The sequence below is a fragment of the Amblyraja radiata genome, chromosome 1, assembly GCF_010909765.2.
Source record: "Amblyraja radiata isolate CabotCenter1 chromosome 1, sAmbRad1.1.pri, whole genome shotgun sequence".
NCBI lineage: Eukaryota > Metazoa > Chordata > Chondrichthyes > Rajiformes > Rajidae > Amblyraja > Amblyraja radiata.
Window position 1 is genome coordinate 74657111 of NC_045956.1, and position 24345 is coordinate 74681455.

General features: G+C 42.9%; 1 protein-coding gene across 5 annotated transcripts in view; it reads left to right on the forward strand.

Moving 5' to 3' along the window:
- The window catches only part of ptpn13 (protein tyrosine phosphatase non-receptor type 13), a 288106-nt gene that overhangs the window by 38612 nt on the left and 225149 nt on the right, over positions 1-24345 (forward strand). For all 5 annotated transcript variants that reach the window (XM_033024321.1, XM_033024313.1, XM_033024330.1 and 2 more), the window contains one exon: positions 11821-11940. In XM_033024321.1, coding sequence (XP_032880212.1) covers positions 11826-11940 — 115 coding nt within the window. In that variant the 5' untranslated portion in view covers positions 11821-11825. The remainder of the gene's footprint in view (positions 1-11820; positions 11941-24345) is intronic.

The following is a 24345-nucleotide window of genomic DNA, read 5'->3' on the forward strand; positions in this document are numbered from 1 at the left end:
GTTTCCCAAGCCGCTGGAGGATTCTCCCGATGCCAGAGCACCATCATCCGGCGAGAACGACCTGGAACATCGGGCCTCCGTAAAGGCGACTGCGGAGGCCTAAATAGGCCCAACTATGGGTGGACATGAGATGGGGGACTGGACTTTGTGCCTTCCCTCATAATGTAGCGATGTTACAAAATTTTGAGATTTAAAAAATCAAGTCTGTAATTTATCCCATCAGATAAAGCATAAAAAGAAGTTTAATTTGACACCTAATTCACTTTCATATCTCAAGTATTTAAAAAGTTATGGCCATTTTCATACTCGGAAATTAGCATCTTGTTCCCTATTGATTTTCTATGGACATAACAAAAAAGCTGTGATCGTGTGCAGTCAAAAGCCCATAACCTTCTTAAAAATTAAGAGAACTGAATGAAATTTTCAGTTATCGTAGATTGAACCATTCTGAAACAAATATAAAATAATCTTACTTGGATGACCTGAAATTAAAGCATATAATTAGTTAGTTACCCAAGTGTAGCTAATTTCAAACTTCAATTACTAGATCTAAACATCTATCCATTTCTTAATAAATGATTAACATTTTTAAATAGCCTAAGTGTCCAAATAATATTCATAAATAATTCACAATAAAACATGATTTTTAAATCTCATTTACATTAATTTATAGGCCAAATGGAAGGAATTTAGTGTTCAATTGCTGTAAATTAAAGTCCATTTTAAATCAGCTTTCTAGTGGGATCCTGTGAACGCGCTGGTTTAGAACGTTCACATTGCGCTAGATTTGTGCCCTCAAATGCCCAGAAAAATACTGCGGGATATAATGGGGCCAAAATGAGCTACTCGCAATATTAAACTTTGTATAAAGGGATCTTAAGAAGCCCTTTTTAATGTAAAAATATGCAGCCTACCTTCTATTATTTGCTCTATGCGACCCTGACAGCTGCCGGTGGTCGCGGGTTTTGAGATTGATTTTTAAACTACTATAACTATTATACGAGGCCTTTAAAACTAATAATAGCTTTTGCGACGGGGTCTTCCAGCGATTTTTCGTTAATAATTAACTAGGCTGAACATCTTCGATTTGAACAGCCTAGAGAAAATCGCGTTTTAAACCCGCCCCCCTCTAAACGGCGCCAAAATCGCGCACACCCGCAGCGACAGATTTTCAGCGACGCTTCAGGTAGGCTTTGCAACATACCTACATAATGGGAACCATTGTGGGGGGATGTTTTTTATGTTTAAATTTCGTTATTATTGTTATGTTGTATTGTTTTTTTATGTGTTGCAATGGCAATACGCATTTCGCTACACCAATTGATGTATGTGACTAATAAAGAACCTTTGACCATTGCACCAAGATAGCATCTTTTACTTTTATTTATTTACTTCCAATTCTTTAGCCTGAATCTTTTTTAAATTATTTTTTGAAAAGTGGTGCCAGCATCAGTTGGTGTGGAATGCTTCCCAGTATTTCCCATTCTGAGTATTTATGTTTAACCCTTGATTTGCACTTTCTAGCTGTCTTTTCTATATTTTCCAAAGATCCAACTTGCTCTGACGTTAATTTCAAACGGCCTTTTGAAAATCCAATTATATTTATGTGCCTATCTAACTATTCAACTTGTTCAAATAATCATATTTTGGGGGGGGAAATCAAATTTAGGAAAAATGAAAATGGTAGCTGACCTGCCCCATCTCCATGTCTATTACAGAAAATGTGTGTATTGCTTATTTCAATGCTGAGTGACATAGCAAACCACTATGATAGTAGAGCCCTTGGGAAGAACAGAACATTTCTGAAAGATTAAACAATAGAGAATCAAATACTTCAATGGTGCTTTGATTCCAAGACTACTTCCAACCTTTCTCCTCTTTCACTTTTCTCTGACCCCACCATCTCTTCCCCAAGTTCCAACCCATACTCTGCTTTCACCATCCCTTCCTATCGTGTGGTTGTTGGATAAATATTTGATAGATCAGGAATAGTGGGTTAGAATGCAATGGCACAGAAAGAAAGTGGTCAGCATATATCTGCTATGATCATTTGAAATGGTAAATCAGGCTTGAATAGGTTGTTGCCCTATTCCTGATCCTTTTTCATGTGTTCCATCTCCACTAACCACACCCTTCTTATGACAATTTCTGGTGCAACTGTAGGTGATGCAACACATGTCCATTTGAAAAAGCTACTTTTATAACTACTAAACCAGGTTCGCTTCTTAATAAACAGACACCACACAAACTGTTTGGTAGACCAGTTCAAAACTTTACTTAACATCGGCCGATGGAAGGGAGCGAGAATTCCAGTCAAGTGACCATTACAGACACTTGACCGTCTTCTGTCCACTTCGCTGAACAACAGAATTACATTGCATTAAATAGGGTTTTTTTTTTGTCCCCTTAGCACATTTCACAGACATTAGTCATGGTCAGAGGTACAGGAAAAGGTTTCCACAGAATGCATCACATCAAAGGCCTTTTGTTTACATGTTACAAGATAACATTGGCCATTTGGTTTACGACATTTTATCTTTCCACTTCCCTGTTCCTCTCTCGTCCTTCATAAACATTGGCTATTTGGATAATGCCATTTTATCTTCACAGAGATCACCCTAGCTCTTTCGCTGCTTCATCGCTGTCATTTGGTCCCTCATAAACATTGGCCATTTGGTTTATGGCATCTTACTTCAAAGATGTGACTAGCTGTTTCTTTCTCTGTCACTTCCTCACTTGGGAGACAATGTTATAGGATTTATTATCCCACACACCCGAAACCTGAGGCAAGCCTAATTTGAGACTAAATATAAGCTGTAAGCTAGCCCAGAAGCCAATTTAATATCTTCTTATATTTTAACTAAAATTCAGCTTCATCATTCCATCCTTTTATCAAATTTTTGATAACAACTACAGTCCTTGCTGAGTACATACGAAAGACCATAAGCATCTCATCAGACAAATTAATAGTACACTAGTAACACAATCATTTCATAGTGGACAATCGTTCCACAAGTCCCTCCAAACATTTTAAATGGCCACCAACCTCCCCCGGACGTGACACTAATATACTACCATAGGACAGGAAAAGGATCATAAAAATTGCTCAGCCTTTATTCGGCTTTGCTTGGAATTCCCCATGTGCTGGTGTAACTGGTTCATGCTTCTCTTGTGTGGCACTGCATTTGCAACATAACAATGCCTGTCACAAATATACTGTTTCCTAAAAATACACCAGTGCCTTGGTTGTGGCAAAAACAGGTAGATTTAACTGGCCTTTGCAGACCTCTTACTGTCTGTAGTCAGGATATCTTTGCTGCGCTTGTCATGTTTGACTTCAATCTTGTTTAAAAGGAGGTGTGTACCATCCTTTAAATGTGGGTTAGTCCACAAGCTTGCCAGTCTGAAGAAAGTTCAGTCCATGTGGGCTGGGCCACCCCAGAATAAAGGGAGTATCAATAGCCCATCGTCCTTGTTTCCACAAACTGTTCACAGTCAATCAAATGTATCCAGCGACGATGATCTTCAATCTTTACAGCAGTTCATGTTGTTAGCAACACTTGGTTGTTCTTTTCAACACAGTCTCAATTTTTTCTTGTCCCAGCACCATCATCGTATAGCTTTTATGGCCTTGGTCACTGGTTTCCAGCAAAAACTCCTCCAACCTGGGAATGTAGATCTGGCAAGACATGGGTTAATTGCCGACCATACATAATTAGTTAATTGCCCAGGGCCTGTAGGTGGCTTCCCCCCACTCTCCAGGGGGTGGACACAGCAGCTTTTCCTGTATCAATCTTGTTCCCAGCTGAGTTTCTCCAGCACTTTTGTCTTCCTTTGATCTCTCAGCATCTCCAGTTCCTTCCTAACACTTCCCTTTGAATTTATTCTTTAATTCGATAATATCCGAAGAGGCTCTCTCCACCTAAATATTCAATTCTCCAAATATGTTCTCTTCCCCAATCTACTTTATCTTTTACCAAACAGTAATCTTGCTTCATTTGCATTTTAAAAGACAACCTCTGTTATCATCTCAAAACAATCTTTCCCAAAAGAACTCACTCAGAATCAGTAATCAATAATACATTTTCTTTTTCTCTGTAATTTTGACATTTCCAATCTCATTTAACACTTTAATCGGGATGAGTCTTTTTTAAACTTGGTTCAAAAGATTTATAATCAACCAACACATTTTATCATTCGAGTATAGCTCCGCCCCCCATTCATGCCTGTTTCTTAACGGAGCACACCATAAACTGTCTGTCCCATTTGCATTTTAAAGGACAAACTTCTTAAAGCGACACACAACTTTGCTCATTGCTTCGAATTTCACACATTCCACATAAAAAACATTGTTTTACAAGCAGTACATATACAAAAACATTGTTTTACCAGCAGTATATATACAAAAACATTGTTTTACCAGCAGTATATAATATTTCATCTTCAAAGACATCTCTTTGTAATTTACTTTCCCTTTTTCTGACAAGACTTCTGTTTACCAAAATCCTGGTTACCTAACCCTAATTGGACATTGATCCAGATCATGATTAGTCAGACTCCCCGTGACTTTTCCGTCCATCAAATTTTCCTTCATCCCCAATTTTTTTTATAACATAGTTGCCTGTCAGAAAAAGGATTTACCTCCGGGGTAATTTTGTTTTGCAATCCTCATTGACTCTTTCCACCATCCCAGATGCCTGTGGGTGGTGTACACAGTGAAATTGCAGTCGAATATTAAAATGTGCACATATTTCCTTATTAATAGTGGTTAAAATGAGGACCATTGTCTGAGCTTATGACATTAGGTAGGCCAAACCTGGGAATAACTTCTCTTAACAACAATGTTACCATAGTTTCAGCAGTATTATTAGTGGTTGGTAGAGCTTCACTCCACCTGCTAAATAAATCTAAAATCACTAAGCAATATTTATAACACTGGGCCCTTGGCATTTCAATAAAATCAATCTGTATGCATTCAAACGATCGTGATGGCATTGGCGTCACTGCTGAGGGTATCTTAATTGATTTGCTTGGATTACTTTGTTGGCAAATTTTACATTCAGAGGCCTGCTTCCACATTTCCTTTGTTATCCTATCATTCCCTCCTTACCAGCATGGGTAAGACGGGTAAAAATGTAGTGTACACCAACTTGTCCAAGCGGGGTGTGCTGAATCAATGGCACAGCCCTCTTGTTTCCATAGTTATTATTATATATGAGAGGCGTCCCTCTGTAATGTACATACCTCCTTCATGTTTGGCAGGACCGTTCTATTTGCTAGCATCTGTTTACGTGCTGTCACTACGCATTTGGATGTACAGGCTGCCCTGTTTGGATACACTATCAGCAACTCATTGTCCTTTGCTGTAGGGTCCCCAGCACCAGTGTGTGCAGTACATTTAACAATGACCAGCTGTTCTGGTAGCATCAATGCGTTAAACAAATTACGCATAGAAAGGCATTCCTGTGCTCCCAATCCTGGGCAGCTTTGTAAGGTCAGAACTTCAAGGTATAGGGATGTTACTGACGGAACTGTCCCAGGTAAAGATGCCATTGCTACTGGTAGGGCATAGGTGGACATGTGGACATCTCCCAAAATTATCTAACTCCTCATCTTCACTACCAAATAGGGTCGTCGTGCCAGACATGAAGTCTCCTCCAGAGGATTTACCAGTACTGGGTTTATTTTTTACTAACCATCACCTGTTTCTCACCTCCTGTCTGTCTTTTAATTATTTCCTCTTGTTCCTCTGCCCACTGGCATTCTAGTTGCAATACGTTCCATCCTTTCCTGGTGCTTTCCTTGTTTCTTAACTCTATACCCTTCTTACATACAGTATCCATCTAACTTCGAACTCTACTCTCCTCATGCTTCTCCTCTGTTCCTGCTTTCCATGTTTTAATTCCTTTCTTCCATTTCTTTCCTGTCTTCCTTTCCCATATAAATGTCTCTACATTCCATGTTCCCCCTACTGGCCAGGCTTCATCCCCTAACCGTTTGGTCAACTTATAACTTAACATTCTAAACTTCTTATTATACTTAGGATTCAAATAACACATATGTTGGACTGTTATCCAGAGCATTCCCCATAGATAGATAGAAAGAAAGAGAAAGAGAAAGCAGACTTCTTAATTCCGAATCGTTCCAAATATATCAACCAGGCCGACTCGCTACTCGAGACCCCAGTTTCTCAATTTGGCTGACTTTTTAACTCTTTAATATACAACCCAAGTGTCTCAACGAAGCCGACTCGCTAACCAAGACCCCCGTTTCTCAACCTGGCAGACGTTTTATCCCTTAAAATAAGCCCCAAGTGTCTCAACGAAGCAGACCCGCTATCCGGGACCCCCGTTTCTCAACCTGGCAGACTCCTTAACTCTTAAAATAAGCCTCAAGTGTCTCAACGAAGCAGACCCGCTATCCGTGACCCCCGTTTCTCAACCTGGCAGACTCCTTAACTCTTAAAATAAGCCCCAAGTGTCTCAACGAAGCAGACCCGCTATCCGGGACCCCCGTTTCTCAACCTGGCAGACTTCTTAACTCTTTAATATACAACGCCACTTATTTCTGAATCCGACAACTCTTCAGATGTCTCAATAAGCCAGACGCACACCTCAACCCCCCATTCTCAACCCGACAAATCACGGATGTCTCAATGAGGCCTATGAGCCCTTAGTAGAGATAGAGAAAAAGAGAAAACAAAGAGAGATAGAAAGAGAAACCGCTCAAGTCCTTCTTAAAAATACACAAGCCCTTCTTAAAAATACATGCACAATTCTGTCTTAAAAATACATACACAATCCCTTCTTAAAAAAAAACCATATAAAGCCCAACTGGTCTTACCTTTGTCTGTTTCTAAGAACCTCGGCAGGGAACCAATTCAATGTCTGATGAAGGATCACAGATGTTCCCGGGAGTTTCTAGGGAGTCGGTCTTACAAGGGGGCCGATAGAGCTCAGTTATCTCCCTTCCAATCCCGGCAACCTCTGCAACCTCTTGCACAGTCAGCTGTTGATGTGGTCCCAGCGAGGCCTGCATAACTACGCCAATGAAAAAGCTACTTTTATAACTACTAAACCAGGTTCGCTTCTTAATAAACAGACACCACACAAACTGTTTGGTAGACCAGTTCAAAACTTTACTTAACATCGGCCGATGGAAGGGAGCGAGAATTCCAGTCAAGTGACCATTACAGACACTTGACCGTCTTCTGTCCACTTCGCTGAACAACAGAATTACATTGCATTAAATAGGGTTTTTTTTTTGTCCCCTTAGCACATTTCACAGACATTAGTCATGGTCAGAGGTACAGGAAAAGGTTTCCACAGAATGCATCACATCAAAGGCCTTTTGTTTACATGTTACAAGATAACATTGGCCATTTGGTTTACGACATTTTATCTTTCCACTTCCCTGTTCCTCTCTCGTCCTTCATAAACATTGGCTATTTGGATAATGCCATTTTATCTTCACAGAGATCACCCTAGCTCTTTCGCTGCTTCATCGCTGTCATTTGGTCCCTCATAAACATTGGCCATTTGGTTTATGGCATCTTACTTCAAAGATGTGACTAGCTGTTTCTTTCTCTGTCACTTCCTCACTTGGGAGACAATGTTATAGGATTTATTATCCCACACACCCGAAACCTGAGGCAAGCCTAATTTGAGACTAAATATAAGCTGTAAGCTAGCCCAGAAGCCAATTTAATATCTTCTTATATTTTAACTAAAATTCAGCTTCATCACATTCACCTTTTCACTTCCCAGGGACCCAGACAGTCTTTTCAGAAGAAACAGTAACTCATTTGCAGGATAAATCTATACTATTCCTAAAATTCTCATCTTGACCACTTCCAATCTGCGTTGTTTTTAAATTTGCGCAAAAACGGTACCGTATATCGCTAGGATTTTTTCACCACCTTAATCACCATTCTCCTCTGCTCCAAGTTTTGTTCCGATCGGTGGAAGATTACAAAACTTATGAAGGTTTAAAAAATCATGAGATCAGCAGATTGGTCTTCTCGCCTATCAGACACCATGAAGGTAACGCCCCCTTCCGGCACCCGCTGGAGAAAAAATACCCCGGAGGCGGGGCTGAGTCCATGAGCACGTCCAGAAGCTGCCCGTCCACAAGCCGCACGTCCACAAACTGCCCAGTATAAGGCTGAAGCAGCAGAGAGTGGGCTGTGTTCCACAGGCAGGGGCGGGCTGTGTTCGTGGGCGGGGGCTGTGAGTATGACAGGTGCTGGGGACGGGAGCAGCTGAATGAGTCCGGAGCTGGGTCCTGGAGCCAGAAGTGCGGTCGGAGCCGGCGCCTGGAACCGGTGAGCCCACACCCCCCCTCCCAAAACCCCTTCCCCTACACCCCACCTCCCCTACACCCCCCTCCCCTACACCCACCCTCCCCTACACCCCCGGCCCCCACAATCCCTCCCCCTCATACCCCCCTCCCCCAGACTTCCCATCCCCCACACCCCCCCCATCCCCCACACATCCCCCCTCACCCACACACCCCCCCCTCCCCCCCACGCACCCCGACAGGCCCCGCCTGAAGCCGTCCCCCTCCCCTAGCTGCCAGGCGTGTCCCGCCTGAAGCCATCCCCGTCCTCCGGCTAGAGAACGTTCCCGTCATTGCATTGGGGGAACAGTTGAGTGGTGGAAAATTGCATTGGGGGACCCGGCCTCCCATGTGACTGGAACCCAACGGGTCCACTTAGTCTAGTACTTGCTATTAGCAAAGCAAATTTGTCTTTTTTTGTAAACCAGCAGTTGCAGTTCCTTGTGTCTCAATTTTACTATACTGCTAAATCTCCTCATGATATGCATATTTTGGAAAAGTCCTTCTCTTCTCTGACAAATCTTTTGTGAGGCCTTCTCTCACTGCTCCCGCCCTCTCTCACTGCTCCCTCCCTCTCTGTGATTTCTGATGCTCTACTGCCCTACGACCTTATTCTGACCCGGATTTGCTACCACAACCACACGTGTTTCCTCAGCACTTCACTGTGCCACCATCTTGTGCCATGTGGCTTAAAATTCAATTTCCAGGCCTCCCAGTTTGGGGCCAACCAGAATTTCATGTACCTACAGTCCTGCTTCTTGCAACAGTTCTCCTTCTGTGCCCTGTGTTCATCTCTGGCCTTTGTTCAACCATCTGTCTATCAAAAACCCCTCTCGCCTGTATCCACCAATAATCATTAAGCGTTGTTCTGCTCCTCCCTTCTTCCAGCTTTCTCCCCACGATCAACCTAAAAGGTCCCAATCTGAAAAGTTATCCATCCATGTTCTCCAGAGATGAGGCCTGACCCGTTGTGTTACTCCAGCACTTTGTTTTTTTGGTAGACCAGCCTCTACAGTTCCTTCTATATACAAATAATCTTGCTACATGAAGTGTCTGAGATATTCTTTGTTCCATGCATTCTCCCCTATCTTCCCAGCCAGCAAAAAAAACATTTTATATTCTCTTCTCCAGAGATCTAACAATTGATCCTGGAACTGATATGTTCACTCTTCCTCTTTCCACAGATGTGAAGGGATTTTCAGTCGGCTTTTTGAATATAACAATTATATTTATGTGCCTATCTATTTATTCAACTAACTGAACAAAATTTATCAAATTTGGGGAAAATGAAAATGATTTGCAGTAGCTGACCTGACCTTCATGCCCATTACAGAAAATGTGCGTTGCTTATTTCAGTACTGAGTCACACAAAAAACCATTATAATGGCAGAGCCACCCATGAATGTTTCCAGATTTTTCTGTGTTTATTTGGAGTAACAGTGAATGCGATTTTCCAATTGCACATAATTCAATGTTCCATAATCATGCTTGGGATTTTGGTGCCAAACGGGTGAATTTATCACCGACTGCTGTATATCATCTATCTTTACTTAACTAAAACTCTGATCTTGTGCTCTTCCGGATGGCGTGGTTTTCTATTTGCTAAAAACGGTACACGATAGCACTATGATTTTTCACCACCTTACTCACCATTCTCCTGTGCTGCGTGCAACAAGCTTTGTTCCGATCAATGGTATATTTTAAAGGTTATCATGGTTTAAAAATCTTAAAAACCATGCATGCGCAGATTGGTCTCTCCTGTCAGTCAACGCCACGGCCGGGACGGCAATGCCCCTTCCTGCACCTTGGTCTCTCCCGCCTCACTCACAAACTCCTTTCACCATTCACAGTAACTTGCCTACCGTCTCCCCCACCACCGGCGGCGGCTGCGCGGGGGGAGGGGGGGTGTCAGTGGAGGCCCTGGTCCCGTCTCCCCTCTCACCCTCTCCCCCGCCTACCCTCTGCAGCGATGGCGGTCCCGTCTACCCGTCCCCCCAGGTGAATGGCTGCGACCGTCCATCTCCTCCTCCACTGCCGCGGTAACTCACCCTCACAGCCCTCTCGGAGGAGATCTTCTCCACCAGCTCGTCGAAACTCGCGGTGCTCACCGTGACGAACGCCGACTCCATCCCCTCCTGCGGCATGGCCCGGCCCGGCGGCAGCAGCGAGCAGGCAGGCAGGTAGGCGGGTGGGCAGTGCGGGGACGGGCCGAGTGGCAGCAGGGGGCGGTCCGGGTACGGGCTGAGTGGCGGCTGAGCCGGAGTGGGCAGAGGGAGGGTGGGAGAGTCACGTTACAGGGTGGCCAAGCAGTTTGCGCGGAGTTTGCGTAACTCTCACACACGCACAATACAAACTGGTCCAATCATCAAGTCAACGGGATCTAAACCACGGCTAACAATAACTGACCTGTGGAAGAAGAAACTGCAGATGCTGCTTTTTATGGAGGGAGTGACTGAGGGTAGGGGAAAGGAGAGGGAGGGAGAGGTGAGGGAGGGATTGGGGGAGGGGAGGATGAGAGGGAAAATATCCTGGGGGAGGTGAGGAGGGAGAGTGGGGGGATTGAGGGAGAGGAGGGGGTAGGGAGGGAGAGGGGGGAAAGTGGGGGAGGTGAGGAGGGAGAGTGGGCAGGAGGGGGAATAGAGGGAGAGGAGGGGGGAAGTGGGGGAGGTAGGGAGTATGGAATAGAGGGAGAGGAGGGAAGTGAAGGAGGTCAGGAGGGATAGTGGGGGGGGATCGGTGGAGGTGAGGAGTGGGGGATAGAGGGATTAGGAGGGGGTAGGGAGACAAGAGGAGCTGTGGAGGGAGGGTGACTGAGGGATGGAGGGAAATGAGCTGCATCTGCGCAGTTGGGGGGTATGTGTGAGTGGTGGAATATTGCCTTGGAACGGGTGAGTGATGGAATATTGCGTTTTTGGGAAACGGGTGAGTGATGGAATATCGCATTCGGGGAGCAGACCCAACGGGTCTGCACAGTCTAGTTCCTATTAAAACCATATATTTAATTCACATTTTTTTGATGTTACATGGTATTATACGTTACATTTTCCACTGAACCTGTTAAAATTGAAGGGAGCCTAGGTACTGGGGCTCTAGGGAGTTGGAATGGAGCTGAACCATTAGGATTTTTAAATGATCAGATGGCAGTTTATTGAAGTTTTACGATATACGAAGCGGAAGTTTTAATTTAAATTTCACATTGTTAATAGAGTTACAGTTATTATCTGTAGGAAGATCTGTTGGTTTATGGAAAGAATATACTGTATCTTTGAACTCCTGATATAACATTTTATGGATACCGATTTGAGTGGTTTGAAGGGAATCCTTTGTCCTAATGCTTCCATGCTAGCAATTATTTAGATTAGCACAATTGTCTAAGATTAAAATTCTTGATACAATTTAAGGATTTAATGTTTAGTTGTATGGTTCAATTTTGCATGGTACATTAATACAAACACTAATTTTTAATTAATTTTGTTTTATCAGGTAAAATGCATGTGTCACTGGCTGAAGCCCTGGAGGTTCGAGGAGGACCATTGGAGGAAGATGAGATCTGGGCTTTGTTAAATCAGAGTGCCGAATGTCTACATAACCTGTTCCATAAAGGTAAAGAATTGTTTAATTTTAAAGCGTTGCTTGATCTGGAATATTTAGAATTACATAGAACGAACAGGGAAGAAAATGATCATTGGCTCCAGTTGATCCATGTTTCCATTGAAAGTCCTCTCATTCCTCTTCATCTGAAGCTGTATAAGCAAAGCTTCTGTTTCTCCAACCAGCTTGCCTCCAAGCTGCAAGCTTTCCCCACTCTATGTTTTACCCTGTTGCACATTGAAACTATCCTTGGTTGAAAAGTTTATCCTGAATTCCCTGTTGAATTCATTGTTGATTTACTTTATGGTCATCCACCGCCCTCTTCCTCCCCACCTCCAATAGGATTATTTTGTGCACCAACATGCATTAAGTACCTTAAAAACAATACAAGTATGGGAATTCTGTGGTGTATTGAATTATTTCACTGTCTGACACAAAAGTCAAGCAGTAACAGTTTCTTAAATTTGGATTTGCCTCATTTAGCGCGAGACAGGTTAGATTAATGGCTGGGTATAATTTTGCACTCTTGCCATTGCTTATTGCTGAGCAATAGTGGAAGTTGATCTTGAACATTTCCTGTTAGTGCAAGCACCTCTCATGACGAGGGGAGAAAGAAAGGTAATCATGGCAATAAAACAAATAAAAGCTGCTTGATTTCCCATTCTTATTCGTGCCCTGGCTCCAGCTCAAGCTACATTCCACAGGATTGCTTGTGATTTAAGAGAAAGAATTTAAATGCATTGGTAACTATTGTTTTCTCAGATTTTCTCCTTTTATATGTTAAATAAAACTCAGGGGTAGAGCTCTGAAAAAGAGCTGGTAATGTATATGTTAATTTTCTGATGTAAGTTTATTTCTCATGCTGCAAACTCACATTTCAAAATGCTTAGCATAATTAAAGGATTGGAAATATAAAAGTTTAAGATGAAAATAAATAGTACATTGCAATTGACTCTTGGCCAATCTATTACAGTTCCTGGCTTGAATGGAAGTTGAGTGGTCTTTTTTTCAATTCCGTTTTGGTTCCAATTTACATCTGTGTTCTGCATGTTTTGGGTGTTCTGGTTTTCATTTTGTTGAATTTGTCAAGAACGTGTCATATAGATGAAGTATTTGCCAGAGAGTCTCCTACTGCTGGAGCCTTACATAATACATAGAGGATAGGCATCTAATTTTGCTCAGAATTGTAATGCTGATGTGGACATGAAGTTACGTATTAGGTTGCTTCTTCTATTCCTTCCACTGATATTGTCTATAATTCTGCATTGTTAATACTTTGTGAATATCCACATAATTTATTGTAGGAAGGAACTGTATATGAAATGTGTAGAAAGGAACTGCAGATGCTGGTTTAAACTGAAGATAGACACAAAATTCAGCATATGCTGGTTTCTACCGAAGATAGGTGATAAGGTCATGTGATAGCAGCAGCATTAGGACACTTGGCCCATCAAGTCTATCTGTCTCTCCTAACCCCATTCTCCTGCCTTCTCCCCATAACCCCGACATCCGTACTAATCAATCTATCTATCTCTGCCTTAAAAATATCCATTGACGGCCTCCACAGAAGAAATTCTTCCCTCTTAAAGGAACGTCTTTTCATTCTGAGGCTATGGTCTCTGGTCCTAAACTCTCCCACTAGTGGAAACATCCTCTCCACATCCACTCTATCCAAACCTTTCACTATTTGGTAAGTTTCAAAGAGGTCCCCACTCATCCTTCTAAACTCCAGCGAGTACAGGCCCAGTGCCATCAAACGATCATCATATGTTAACCCACTCACATGTTCCTGGGATCATTCTTACAAACCTCCTCTGGACCTTTTCCAAAGCTTCCATACTAACTCAGATATGGTTCCTAAAACTGCTCACAATACTCCAAATGCGGCCTGACCAGCGCCTGAATGAGCCTCGGCATTACATCCCTATTTTTGTTTTCTAGTCCTCTTGAAATAAATGCTAGCATTGCACTTGCCTTCCTTACCACCGATTCAACTTGCAAATTAACCTTTCAGGAAGTCCCTTTGCACCTCCGATTTCTGAATTCTCTCCCCGTTTAGAAAATAGTCTACGCCTTTATTCCTAAAGCAAAATGCACGACTCCACACTTTGCTACACTATATTCCATCTGCCACTTTTCTGCCCACTCTCCCAACCAGTCCAAGTTCTTCTGCAGAGTCCCTGATTTCTCTACACTACCTGCCCCTCCACCTATTTTTGTGTCATCTGCAAACCTGGCCACAAAGCCTTCACTGAGCTGTTTTGTAGTAAATGCCTACTATGTTCTGTGTGCTGTAGCAAAGCAAGAATTTCATTGTCCTATCAGGGACACATGACAATAAACTCACTTGAACTTGAACTTCAATCCCTTCATCCACATCATTAATAAACAACATGAAGAGTACCGGTCCCAGCACCAACCCCTGTGGAACTGTTAGTCACCGGCAGCCAACCAGAAAAAGCCCCCCTTGTTGCCTCTTTTTTGCCTTCTGCCATCCAGCCAACCTGCTCTCTATGCAAGTATCTGCACTTTGATACCGTGGGCTCTCATCTTCCTTAACAGCCTCAGGTGTGGTACCTTATCAAAGACTTTCTGAAAATCTAGGTAAACAACATCCACTTACTCTCCTTTGTCCTGCTATTTACTTTTTCGAAGAATTCCAGCAAATTCATCAGGCAAGATCTCCCCTTCACAAAATAACGCTGACTTCAGCCTATTTTATCATGAACTTCTGAGTACTCTGCAACTTCACCCTTTATAATGGACTCTAAAAACCTTACCAACCAGTGAAGTCAGACTAACCGGCCTACAGTTACCATTATTCTGCTTTGCTTCCTTCTTGTACAGCGGGGTAATATTGGCAAATTTCCAATCATCTGAAACCTCTCCTGACTAGCGTTTCTTGAAATATCACCATTAATGCCTCCACAATCTCTAAAGCCACTTCTTTCAGAACCCTGGGGTGCAGTCCAACCGGCTCCCCAGTCCTCTGGCTTCCCACTAATCTTTGCATTGTTATATGCCTTCTCTTTTAGTTTTATGCTGTCCTTGACTTCCCTTGTCAGCCACAGTCGCCTTATTCTCCCCCTAGAATCTTACATCCTCTTTGGAATGAACCCTCTCTTGGGTTCCAGTACTAACCTGATTTTCCAAGTCTACCTGCAGATTGAAATCTCCCATGACCACTGTAACCATAAATACAAAATGCTAGAGTTACTCAGTGGTCAGGAAGCTTCCCCGGAGAAGAGGAAGATATTTCGGATCAGAACCCTTCTTTAGACAGATAGGTAGGGAAGACCAGAACAAAACAAGGCCAGCAACAGACCTCAGGAAGGATGGAATCCATAATGGGCCATTGTTGACTGACGAAAAATGTGCTATAGACAGGTATACTGGATGCAAACAGTGCAACTAGTAGGACGTCTAGGGTGGGTGAGGGGGGGGGAGAGAGACAATAGACAATAGACAATAGGTGCAGGAGTAGGCCATTCGGCCCTTTAAGCCAGAACCGCCATTCAATGTGATCATGGCTGATCATCCCCAATCAGTACCCCGTTCCTGCCTTCTCCCCATATCTCCTGACTCCGCTATTTTTAAGAGCCCTATCTAGCTCTCTCTTGAAAGCATCCAGAGAACCTGCCTCCACCGCCCTCTGAGACAGAGAATTCCACAGACACAAAGATGGAGGGGGGAAAGAAATGCAAGAGGTACTTGAAATTGGGGAATTCAACATTCATCCCATTGCCCAAGTGAAATACGAGGTGCTCTTCCTCCAATTTGCATGTGGCCTCACTCTGACAGTGGAGGAGGCCCAGCACAGAAAGGCCAATATGGGAATGGGAAGGGGAGTTAAAAATGTTTGGCAACCGAGAAAAGGCGTACGCCAAGGCGGACTGAGTTGTAACTAAGTGATATGATCACTGAGTCTATGCTTGGTCTTGCCGATATATAGGAGCCAATACTGTAGATGATGTTGGTGGAAATACAAGTAAACTACCTGAAAGGACTGTCGGGGTCCCTGGATGAATTTGTGGGAAGAGGTATAAGGACAGGTGTTGCATCTCCTGCAATCGCTGGGGAAAGTCCCTGGGGAGGGGGTGGTTTGGATGGGAAGGGATGAGTGAACCAGGGAGTTGCGGAGGGAATAGTCTCTGTGGATGGCAGAAAAGGGGTGAAGATGAGTAGATGTGGCTAGTGGTGGGATCCCATTGGAGGTGGTGAAAATGTTGCAGTTTGATGTGTTGTTCAATGGCTGATGGAGTGAAAGGTGAGGATTAGGGGCTCTGTTCCTGTTGTGACTAGGGGGAGGTGGAGCAAGAGCGGAGCTGCGGGATATCAATGGAGACCCGTGTGAGGGCCTCGTCTATGAAAGAAGGGGGGAACCTCTATTCCCTACAGAAAGAGGACATATTGAATGCCCTAGTATGGAACCCGTAATATTGGGAGCAGATGCGGGGGAAATGGGGGAATTGGGGATAGAGTCTTTGCAAGAAGCAGGGTGGGAGGAAATGTAGTCCAGATAACTGTAGGGGTAAGTAGGTTGTAATATACGTCAGTCCATAGTCCATCTAAATGTTGGGCAGGAGCCTGTTTCCATGCTGCATGAATCTATGAATATGCTGAGTTCTTACAGCAGTTTGCGTTTTACATGTGGACAAGGAAGCTGATTAATATGGGAGAAATGATGCGGTTCTTATGGAAGAAATGATGCTGGCTCCTCTCTGGACTCTTCCAGACCCTTAACTGATTTAACAAACTAATCCTACCTCACCTCAATTGCTGGATTTCCTGCGCGTTGGGAAATTTCTGCCTGGGTCTCCTACATTGCCAGAGTGAGGCCATATGCAAATTTGAGGAACAACACATCATATTTCACTTGGGTAGCTTACAACACAACACAACAATATGAACATTGAATTCTCCAATTTTAGGTAACTTCTACAAACACCTCCCTCCCTCCCTCTCATCTCTCTTCTTCCTCTCCCCCCCCCCCCCATTAAAAGTCAATTACTTAGCTTCACAGATTGCAACTATACATTAACACTGCAGCTTTAATTGTATCAAATGCCATGCTATTTTACATCAATATAGTTACTTATTTGTAATGAAACCAGAACAGCAGGCGTCTGTAGATGAAACGGAAATAACCAGTTGCTCTCCCTTTATTTCCAGTAATGTCCTCATTGTTGTGCTATCTTTTTGAAGTATCAGTCCCATTCTACTCTTTTCCCACATCCTTTTAGGTCCCTTCTTTTAAAATATTTGTTTACATTTTTTAAATCATGAATTTTGCTTCTATCATGGGTTATAATAGTGGGCGCAAACTTCTGAATGAAAGTGGTCTCCCAAACTTTCCCTTTGATCTCACAATGGTCATTTATTATTTCTGTCCGCTCATCACTGCTCAGCAACTAGTGTAAATAACGCAATGTTTTTGTACTTCTTGTACTTCCTGTGGCAGCTGAGGAAACACAATCTGCCACAGGCAATGATGGTCCAATTCTATACTGCTATCATAGAGTCTGTCCTCACCTTCTCCATTATGGTCTGGTTTGGCTCAGCCACCAAGCGTGACATCCAGAGGCTGCAGCGAATCGTCATATCAGCTGAGAAGAATGTTGGCTGCATCCTTCCGAACTGTACACTGCAAGGGCCAGGAAGTGAGTGGGTAAGATCATCTCTGACCCCTCTCACCCTGGCCACAAAGTCTTTGAAGCACTTCCCCCTTGAAGGCGACTCTGGACTGTCAAAGCCTCCACAGCCAGACATAAAAACAGCTTTTATCCATGAGTAGTAGCTCTACCCAATAACCAAAGGTCTGCAGCCTAATTTTTTCTGGTATTTTATTTCATTCACATGTTTAAACTGTAATGTTTTATTATTAATGTTTAATATTTTATATGTCATTCTTTATTGTTACTGTATGTCGTGTTGTTACTTGCGAGCGGAGCACCAAGGCAAATTCCTTGTATGTGTACATACTTGGCCAATAAACCTATTCATTCATTCATTCATTCATTCATTCATTCATTCATTTGACCACTTGGACCTCAATTCCAACAGGATAGAGTGAAGGGATTGGAGATGGTGGGGTTAGAATGATATTTTGGTGGCTGGGGTTAAGTTGGCAGGAGATGGGTGGGAGGAGAAGATGCTGGTTGGAACCTCAATTCTTGAGGCTCCTAATTTAAGTGAATCTCTCTCCAAAATCTTGTCCCAACAGTTTGATTGCACCAAATAAGTTATTTACAAGTTTAGACTTCATAGATGCAGCACGGAAACAGGCCCTTTGGCCCACCAAATCTGCACTGATCAGCGAATCCCTCATACACTAACACTATCCTGCACACTAGGGACAATTTAACAATTTTACTGAAGCTTTTTAACGTACAAACGTGCATGTCTTTGGAGTGTGGGAGGAAACTGGAATACCCAGAGAAAACCCACGCGGTCACAGGGAGAACCAACAAACTCCGTACAGATAGCACTCGTTATCAGAATCGAACCCAGGTCCCTGGCACTGTAAGGCAGCAACTCTACTGCTGCGCTAAGGTTGTAGCTGTCCCATATTTGCATTCAACCATCATCAAAGTTTCAAACACAGCTGGTTCAGATGAGAACAAAGTGAGAGTATGAACTCTTTTTCCTTTGGGATTTATGAGCTAGATGTCTGATTATGCAGTCCAACATCTTTGCTGTGGTACCTATTTGTGTGCATTTTGACCACTGTTCATAATAATGTTAGCACACTTCGAAATGTAACATAAAAAATCTTGCAATTTGTAGACTGTTCCAATTCATAGGCAATAATCCTTTGATTCCTGTCCCACTACATTTAGTTCTATTTTGCCATTTGACGTACACCAAAAGGAAGAGACCTGGCACCTATACTTAATTGACATTGAATTGAATTGAGGATTAGCTTGTTGTGCTGCGTGGGCTGAACTTTGGGGCTGCCAGTTCACAATGTTTTATTCTCATCACCAAATCTTTGAGCAGGAAAGTTGCTTTAAAAGCGGTCCCAGTGGGCCACAACCAGGAAGATGTGAAGAGAGGGCCCTGAGGCAGCTGGCCAAATGGCAGAAGTTGGGGAGTAAGGGGAGAACAGGGAAAATAGCTTGAGCCAAGAGGCCCCTAGGAACAATGCTCCTCACTCCACAAATCCAATGAACAATACATCTGGAGGTTAAGATTTTCAAAAAGAAGTTGTTGCTGAGATCTCTGTCGCATGCTGCAGGCAGGGACCCAGCTGCGCATCGATGCCTGAACTGCAGTTAGGAAGAAGGCCACAGTGCCCCAGAACTATTTGGCCTCCATTTTGTTCTAGGCAGTGGATAGTATCTGCTTCACCACTGCTACATTACACCATTGCATTCACAATGTGATTGAGACAAGAATTGATCTTTCTCCTGGTAAAGGGCAGCAGGCTGGGAAGACAAGAGGATTTATTCAGACAGTAGGCCTCCCATAGCTTGCATATGCTTAAACCCAAGCTGTTCGGCAACTAAAATGTTGTTAATCTTTGAAAATGCAGTTCCTGTGTGACCGCTGTCTAAATTTCTTTATGGATAATGATGTATATACAGGAAGCATCCATGAATTATGCAGCAGTCTCTGCTTGCCATATGAATGATGCTGTGCTGGATAGACAGATGAGTTCTGAGAAATGAATGCTGTCGTATTAGAACATTCATTCCAGTTATGGCAGTGGAAATGCTGATCTGCACTGTAACCAAGCCATGGGGCCAATAGGTACACAACCTTTTGCGGGCAACTACCAGGATCCTCAGACAGATCTTCATTACACTCCGGGAAGACTCTGACTTCATAGATATCTGCTGCGTCTTGCTGATTCTGACCATAAAGAGGGTTGTGCTCTAGCTCACCATGCAATATCAGTAAGAAGAAACAGAAGAAAGAGCATTAACATAAAAGATGAGCCTAATCATAGTCATTCCTTTCTAGCATGCAGCTAGTTCTTTCCAGTTTTCAGATATGAAATAATATCCAACATTTATCACCGTGCTGCCCGTTTGACTGACAATGGCCAGGTTCTGATCAAATGTCCCTCGTGACATTCAAATAAATTGCCATTGTCTGTCTGCTACTCATAAAATCCTGGAGCTCGTCATGCAATAGAAAATGGCCAGGCTGGCCACATAACTGTTATTAAACCTCTCATGGCCATATGGTCGTGAGAGGTTTCCTATGGTAGTGAGAGGTCACCCACGACATGTCGCCAGGGGGAAGCCTGTACGGTCGTGAGAGGTTTCCGAAGAGTCGTAGCGTCTTTCTGGTCGCCGCTGAAATTTCAACATGTTGAACATTTCGGTGACCTATGACGGGTGTGTAAGCGGGACAGGCCCTTAACTCTCTCTTGAAAACATCCAGTGAATTGGCCTCCACTGCCTTCTGTGGCAGAGAAATTCACAGATTCACAACTGTCTGGGTGGAAAAGGTTTTCCTCATCTCAGTTCTTAATGGCCTACCTCTTATTCTTAAACTGACCGCTGGTTCAGGACTCCCCAACATCGGTAAACATTTTTCCTGCATCAAGCCTGTCCAATCCTTTAAGAATTTTATGTTTCTATAAGATCCCCTCTCATCTTTCTAATTTCCAGTGAATACAAGCCCATTTGCTCCATTCTTTCATCATATGTCAGTCCCGCCATCCCGGGAATTAACCTGGTGAACCAACACTGCACTCCCTCAATAGCAATAATGTCCTTCCTCAAATTAGGAGAGCAAAATTGCACACAATACTCCAGGTGCGGTCTCACCAGGGCCCTGTACATCTGCAGTAAGACCTCCTGGCTCCTAAAATCAATTCCTCTCGCAATGAAGGCCAAAATGCCATTAGCTTTCTTCACTGCCTTGTGTACCTGCATGCTTACTTTCTGTGACTGATGTACAAGCACACCCAGGTCTCGTTGCAATTCCCATTTTCCTAATCTGACACCATTCAGATAATAATCTGTCTTCCTGTTCTTGCCACTAAAGTGGATAACCTCACATTTATCTACATTATACTGCATCTGCCATGCATCTGCCCACTCACACAACCTATCCAAGTCACCCTGCAGCCTCATAGCATCCTCCTCGCAGCTCACACTGCCAGCCAGCTATGTGTCATCCGCAATTTAGCAGATAAAATCAGCTATCAATGTGAGCTTTGAAAGCAACTGATGTCTGACCCATCAAAAAGATATATCCTTCTCAATAAAAAAAATATTCTCTTACATGGTCTTAAATGGTTCCACCCTTATCATGAAACTACGTCTACATGTTTTGGACAATTTGCATCTATCCTTTCTCCCGGAACTTGCATATTTCAATGAAATCACTTCTCATTCTTCTGACAAGTTATTTAAAGTTGATCTCTCCCAGAATGTCCTCATTGCTTAACCATCTCATCTCAGGAATCAGTTTAATGAATCAATGCTGTTGCTGCCAATAGAAATAAATGCTTATTCAGACATGGGAAATGCGTGAGTGAGCATGATGCTCTTTATGTACTGACCCTTGGGGTATCATTTCTGCAATTGAATTCCCTGGTACCATCATCTCAATAATGTTCCTGGTTTCCACTAGATCAGTCAGAGATTCCAGTGCATTATCTTGAGCTGTTGAATACTTTTTGCCATAAGCACCATATACTCTTCAAGCTGCCCAACAATTTCCAGTAGTCTGTGAGCATCATCTTAAAAGGTGCATGTATGACCATTACACTCGGCTGATGCCTAGAAGTCACGACTTCTGACATTGCCCGTTATTATGCGCACGTACAGAAAGGAAAATTAGATTGGGAGTGTTTCAGTTGTGTGTGAAAGCTTCAGGAGCACCTTCTGGACAATCTAGCTCTGGTCTCCTGCACATTGCATTTTTAATGTTCATTTAAAGGACAATTTAAAGTTTAATGCTTGGGAAAATTGCATAAGCTCCTTGAAACGAACAGAAAGAGAAATCATTCATCTATTGTCAAACAATATGTTTGATTGATTCCTCTGTACTTCCCTGCATCTCCTGGCAGTAATATTATTATTTTTTGTACAGTATCAGAGCTTCTCTATATTCCTGCATGTACACAGGGGACCATGCTGGACTAATAATTTAATATATTATTAAATTATTGAATCGATGCAACTCTGATGGCAGTTAATTGATAAACAACAAAAAAATAAAATTGGGATTCACAATCTTACTTAATTTGAGGTAACATGAAAGAATGAGCAACAATTATGTAGCAATGTTACAAAATGTTGAGATTTTAAAAATCAAGTCTGCAATTTATCTCATCATATAAAGCATAAAAAGAAGTTTAATTTGACACCTAATTCGCTTCAGTATTAAAAAGGTTATGGCCATTTTCATACTCGGAAATTAGCATCGTGTTCCCTATTGCTTTTCCATTGACTTAACACAAAAGCTGTGATCAAGGACAGTCAAAAGCATAACTTTCTTAAAGATTAAGAGAACGGAATGAAATTTTCAGTTATTATAGATTGAAGCATTCTGAAATAAATATAAAACATCTTACTTGGATGACCTGAAATTAAAGCATGTAATTAGTTAATTACCTAATTATAGCTAATTACAAAATTGACCATTGTGACGGAAATAGTAATAAACACCCAGACTGCCTTGAAAATTCAAAAATGTGATATTCTCAAGATCAGAACTTTAATATTATTGTATAATATGCTGTAAGTCCGTAACAGATAGGTAAATAAATTACAATTTCTAGATAGACCAAGTCTTTATGGAGAAGATCAGTTGCTTGCTGGTACATTGGCATATCATAATCAATAGCATCATCATACTCCTCAGATTGTAACCAATAAGCAACTGTACACCTTGTTTTTCCTCAACTTTTCAATTTTGGCATTGTAAACTACAAGTTTTTGCTCTTCAAACCACACATGACATGCCTTTCTGCCCACTACTATCCCATTAACAATGTCCTGTAGATTCCATTTCTTAAGAAAAGGATATATTTTTTAAATAGCCTAAGTATCCAAATAATAAACTAATCCCATTCACACAAGAATTCACAATATAACATGATTTTTAAATCTCACTGTCATGAATTTATATCCCAGATGGAATGAATTTAATGTTTAATTCCCATAAATGAATCTAGATACATCCACCCAAAATATAATCAAATTATTGTTTTTTGCACAATACAGGTAACTCAAACTGTTGTGAATACCTATCTATATTTAAAACTGTGTGGCTGCCGCCTGCCGTCCGGCGTCCGTCCGGCTGCCTTTCTGCCTTTTGATTTGTTCCATCGGGTGATGTCACAATGCCCAATGCTCGCAGATGTCCAATCGGAATGGATCCATTTACATGCCTTTGCACCAGCCCCAGCCCCTGGTGAAGTTCCAATGCCCAAAGACATTCTTGCCATAGAGGGAGTACAGAGAAGGTTAACCAGACTGATTCCTGGGATGTCAGGACTTTCATATGAAGAAAGACTGGATAGACTCGGTTTGTACTCGCTAGAATTTACAAGATTGAGGGGGGCTCTTATAGAATCTTATGTTTCCCTCTCCTCACCCTCTCCCACCCATCCCTCTCTCCCCCACCCCCCTTCACTCTCTACCCCACCCCCTTCCCTCTCCCCCGCCCCTTCCCCATACCCCTCTGTCCCTCTTCCACCACTCCCCCTACCCCTCCCTCCCCACTCTTCCACTTCTCTCCCCCCTTCCCCCTCCACTCCCTCCCCACTCTTTCCCCTCTCTCCCCCCACCCCTCTCCCCCTCCCTCCCTCCTCCCCTCCCTCCCCATCCCCCCCTCCCCCACATCTCTCTCCCCATCCCCCTCTCTCACCTCCTACCCCGCTCTCCTTTCCCTCCCAAATCTGTCCCGTTTCCTCCTCCTCCTCTCCCCCCACTCCCCTCTTCTCACCCCCCTCCCCCCACCTGTGTGTTTGGGGGGTGGTTAATGTGAGTGTGATGCCGCAGCCCCCCCTCTCCCCTCCGCAAACGTCGTTGGGGAAACAGACCCAACGGGTCTGCACTTGGTCTAGTTTAGTTTTAAAATAATGATCATGGAGAGAGAGAATAACACAAAATAGAGACAATTTAGATGGCTTATCTCCAAAAAAAAGGGCATTTTAATCATGCTTCTGGAACGCGATCGATTGGAATGTTGCATTTGTGGTGAATTTGAACCCCATATCGGCAGGAAAAACACTGCCGGTTCGTATGGAGCCCAAATCCCATTTTCGCAACGTAAAATTAAATTAAAGCCATCCCAAGAAGTAAGATTATATGTAAAATACACGACTTACACTCTGTTTCGTCCTGTTCTTGCGATCTGTCATGTTGTAGGCGTTGAGGACGTTCGAAGTCGCTTTTTATTTTAATCCAAATATTAAATTGTCCAGCGATTTAAAAAATATATACAGCG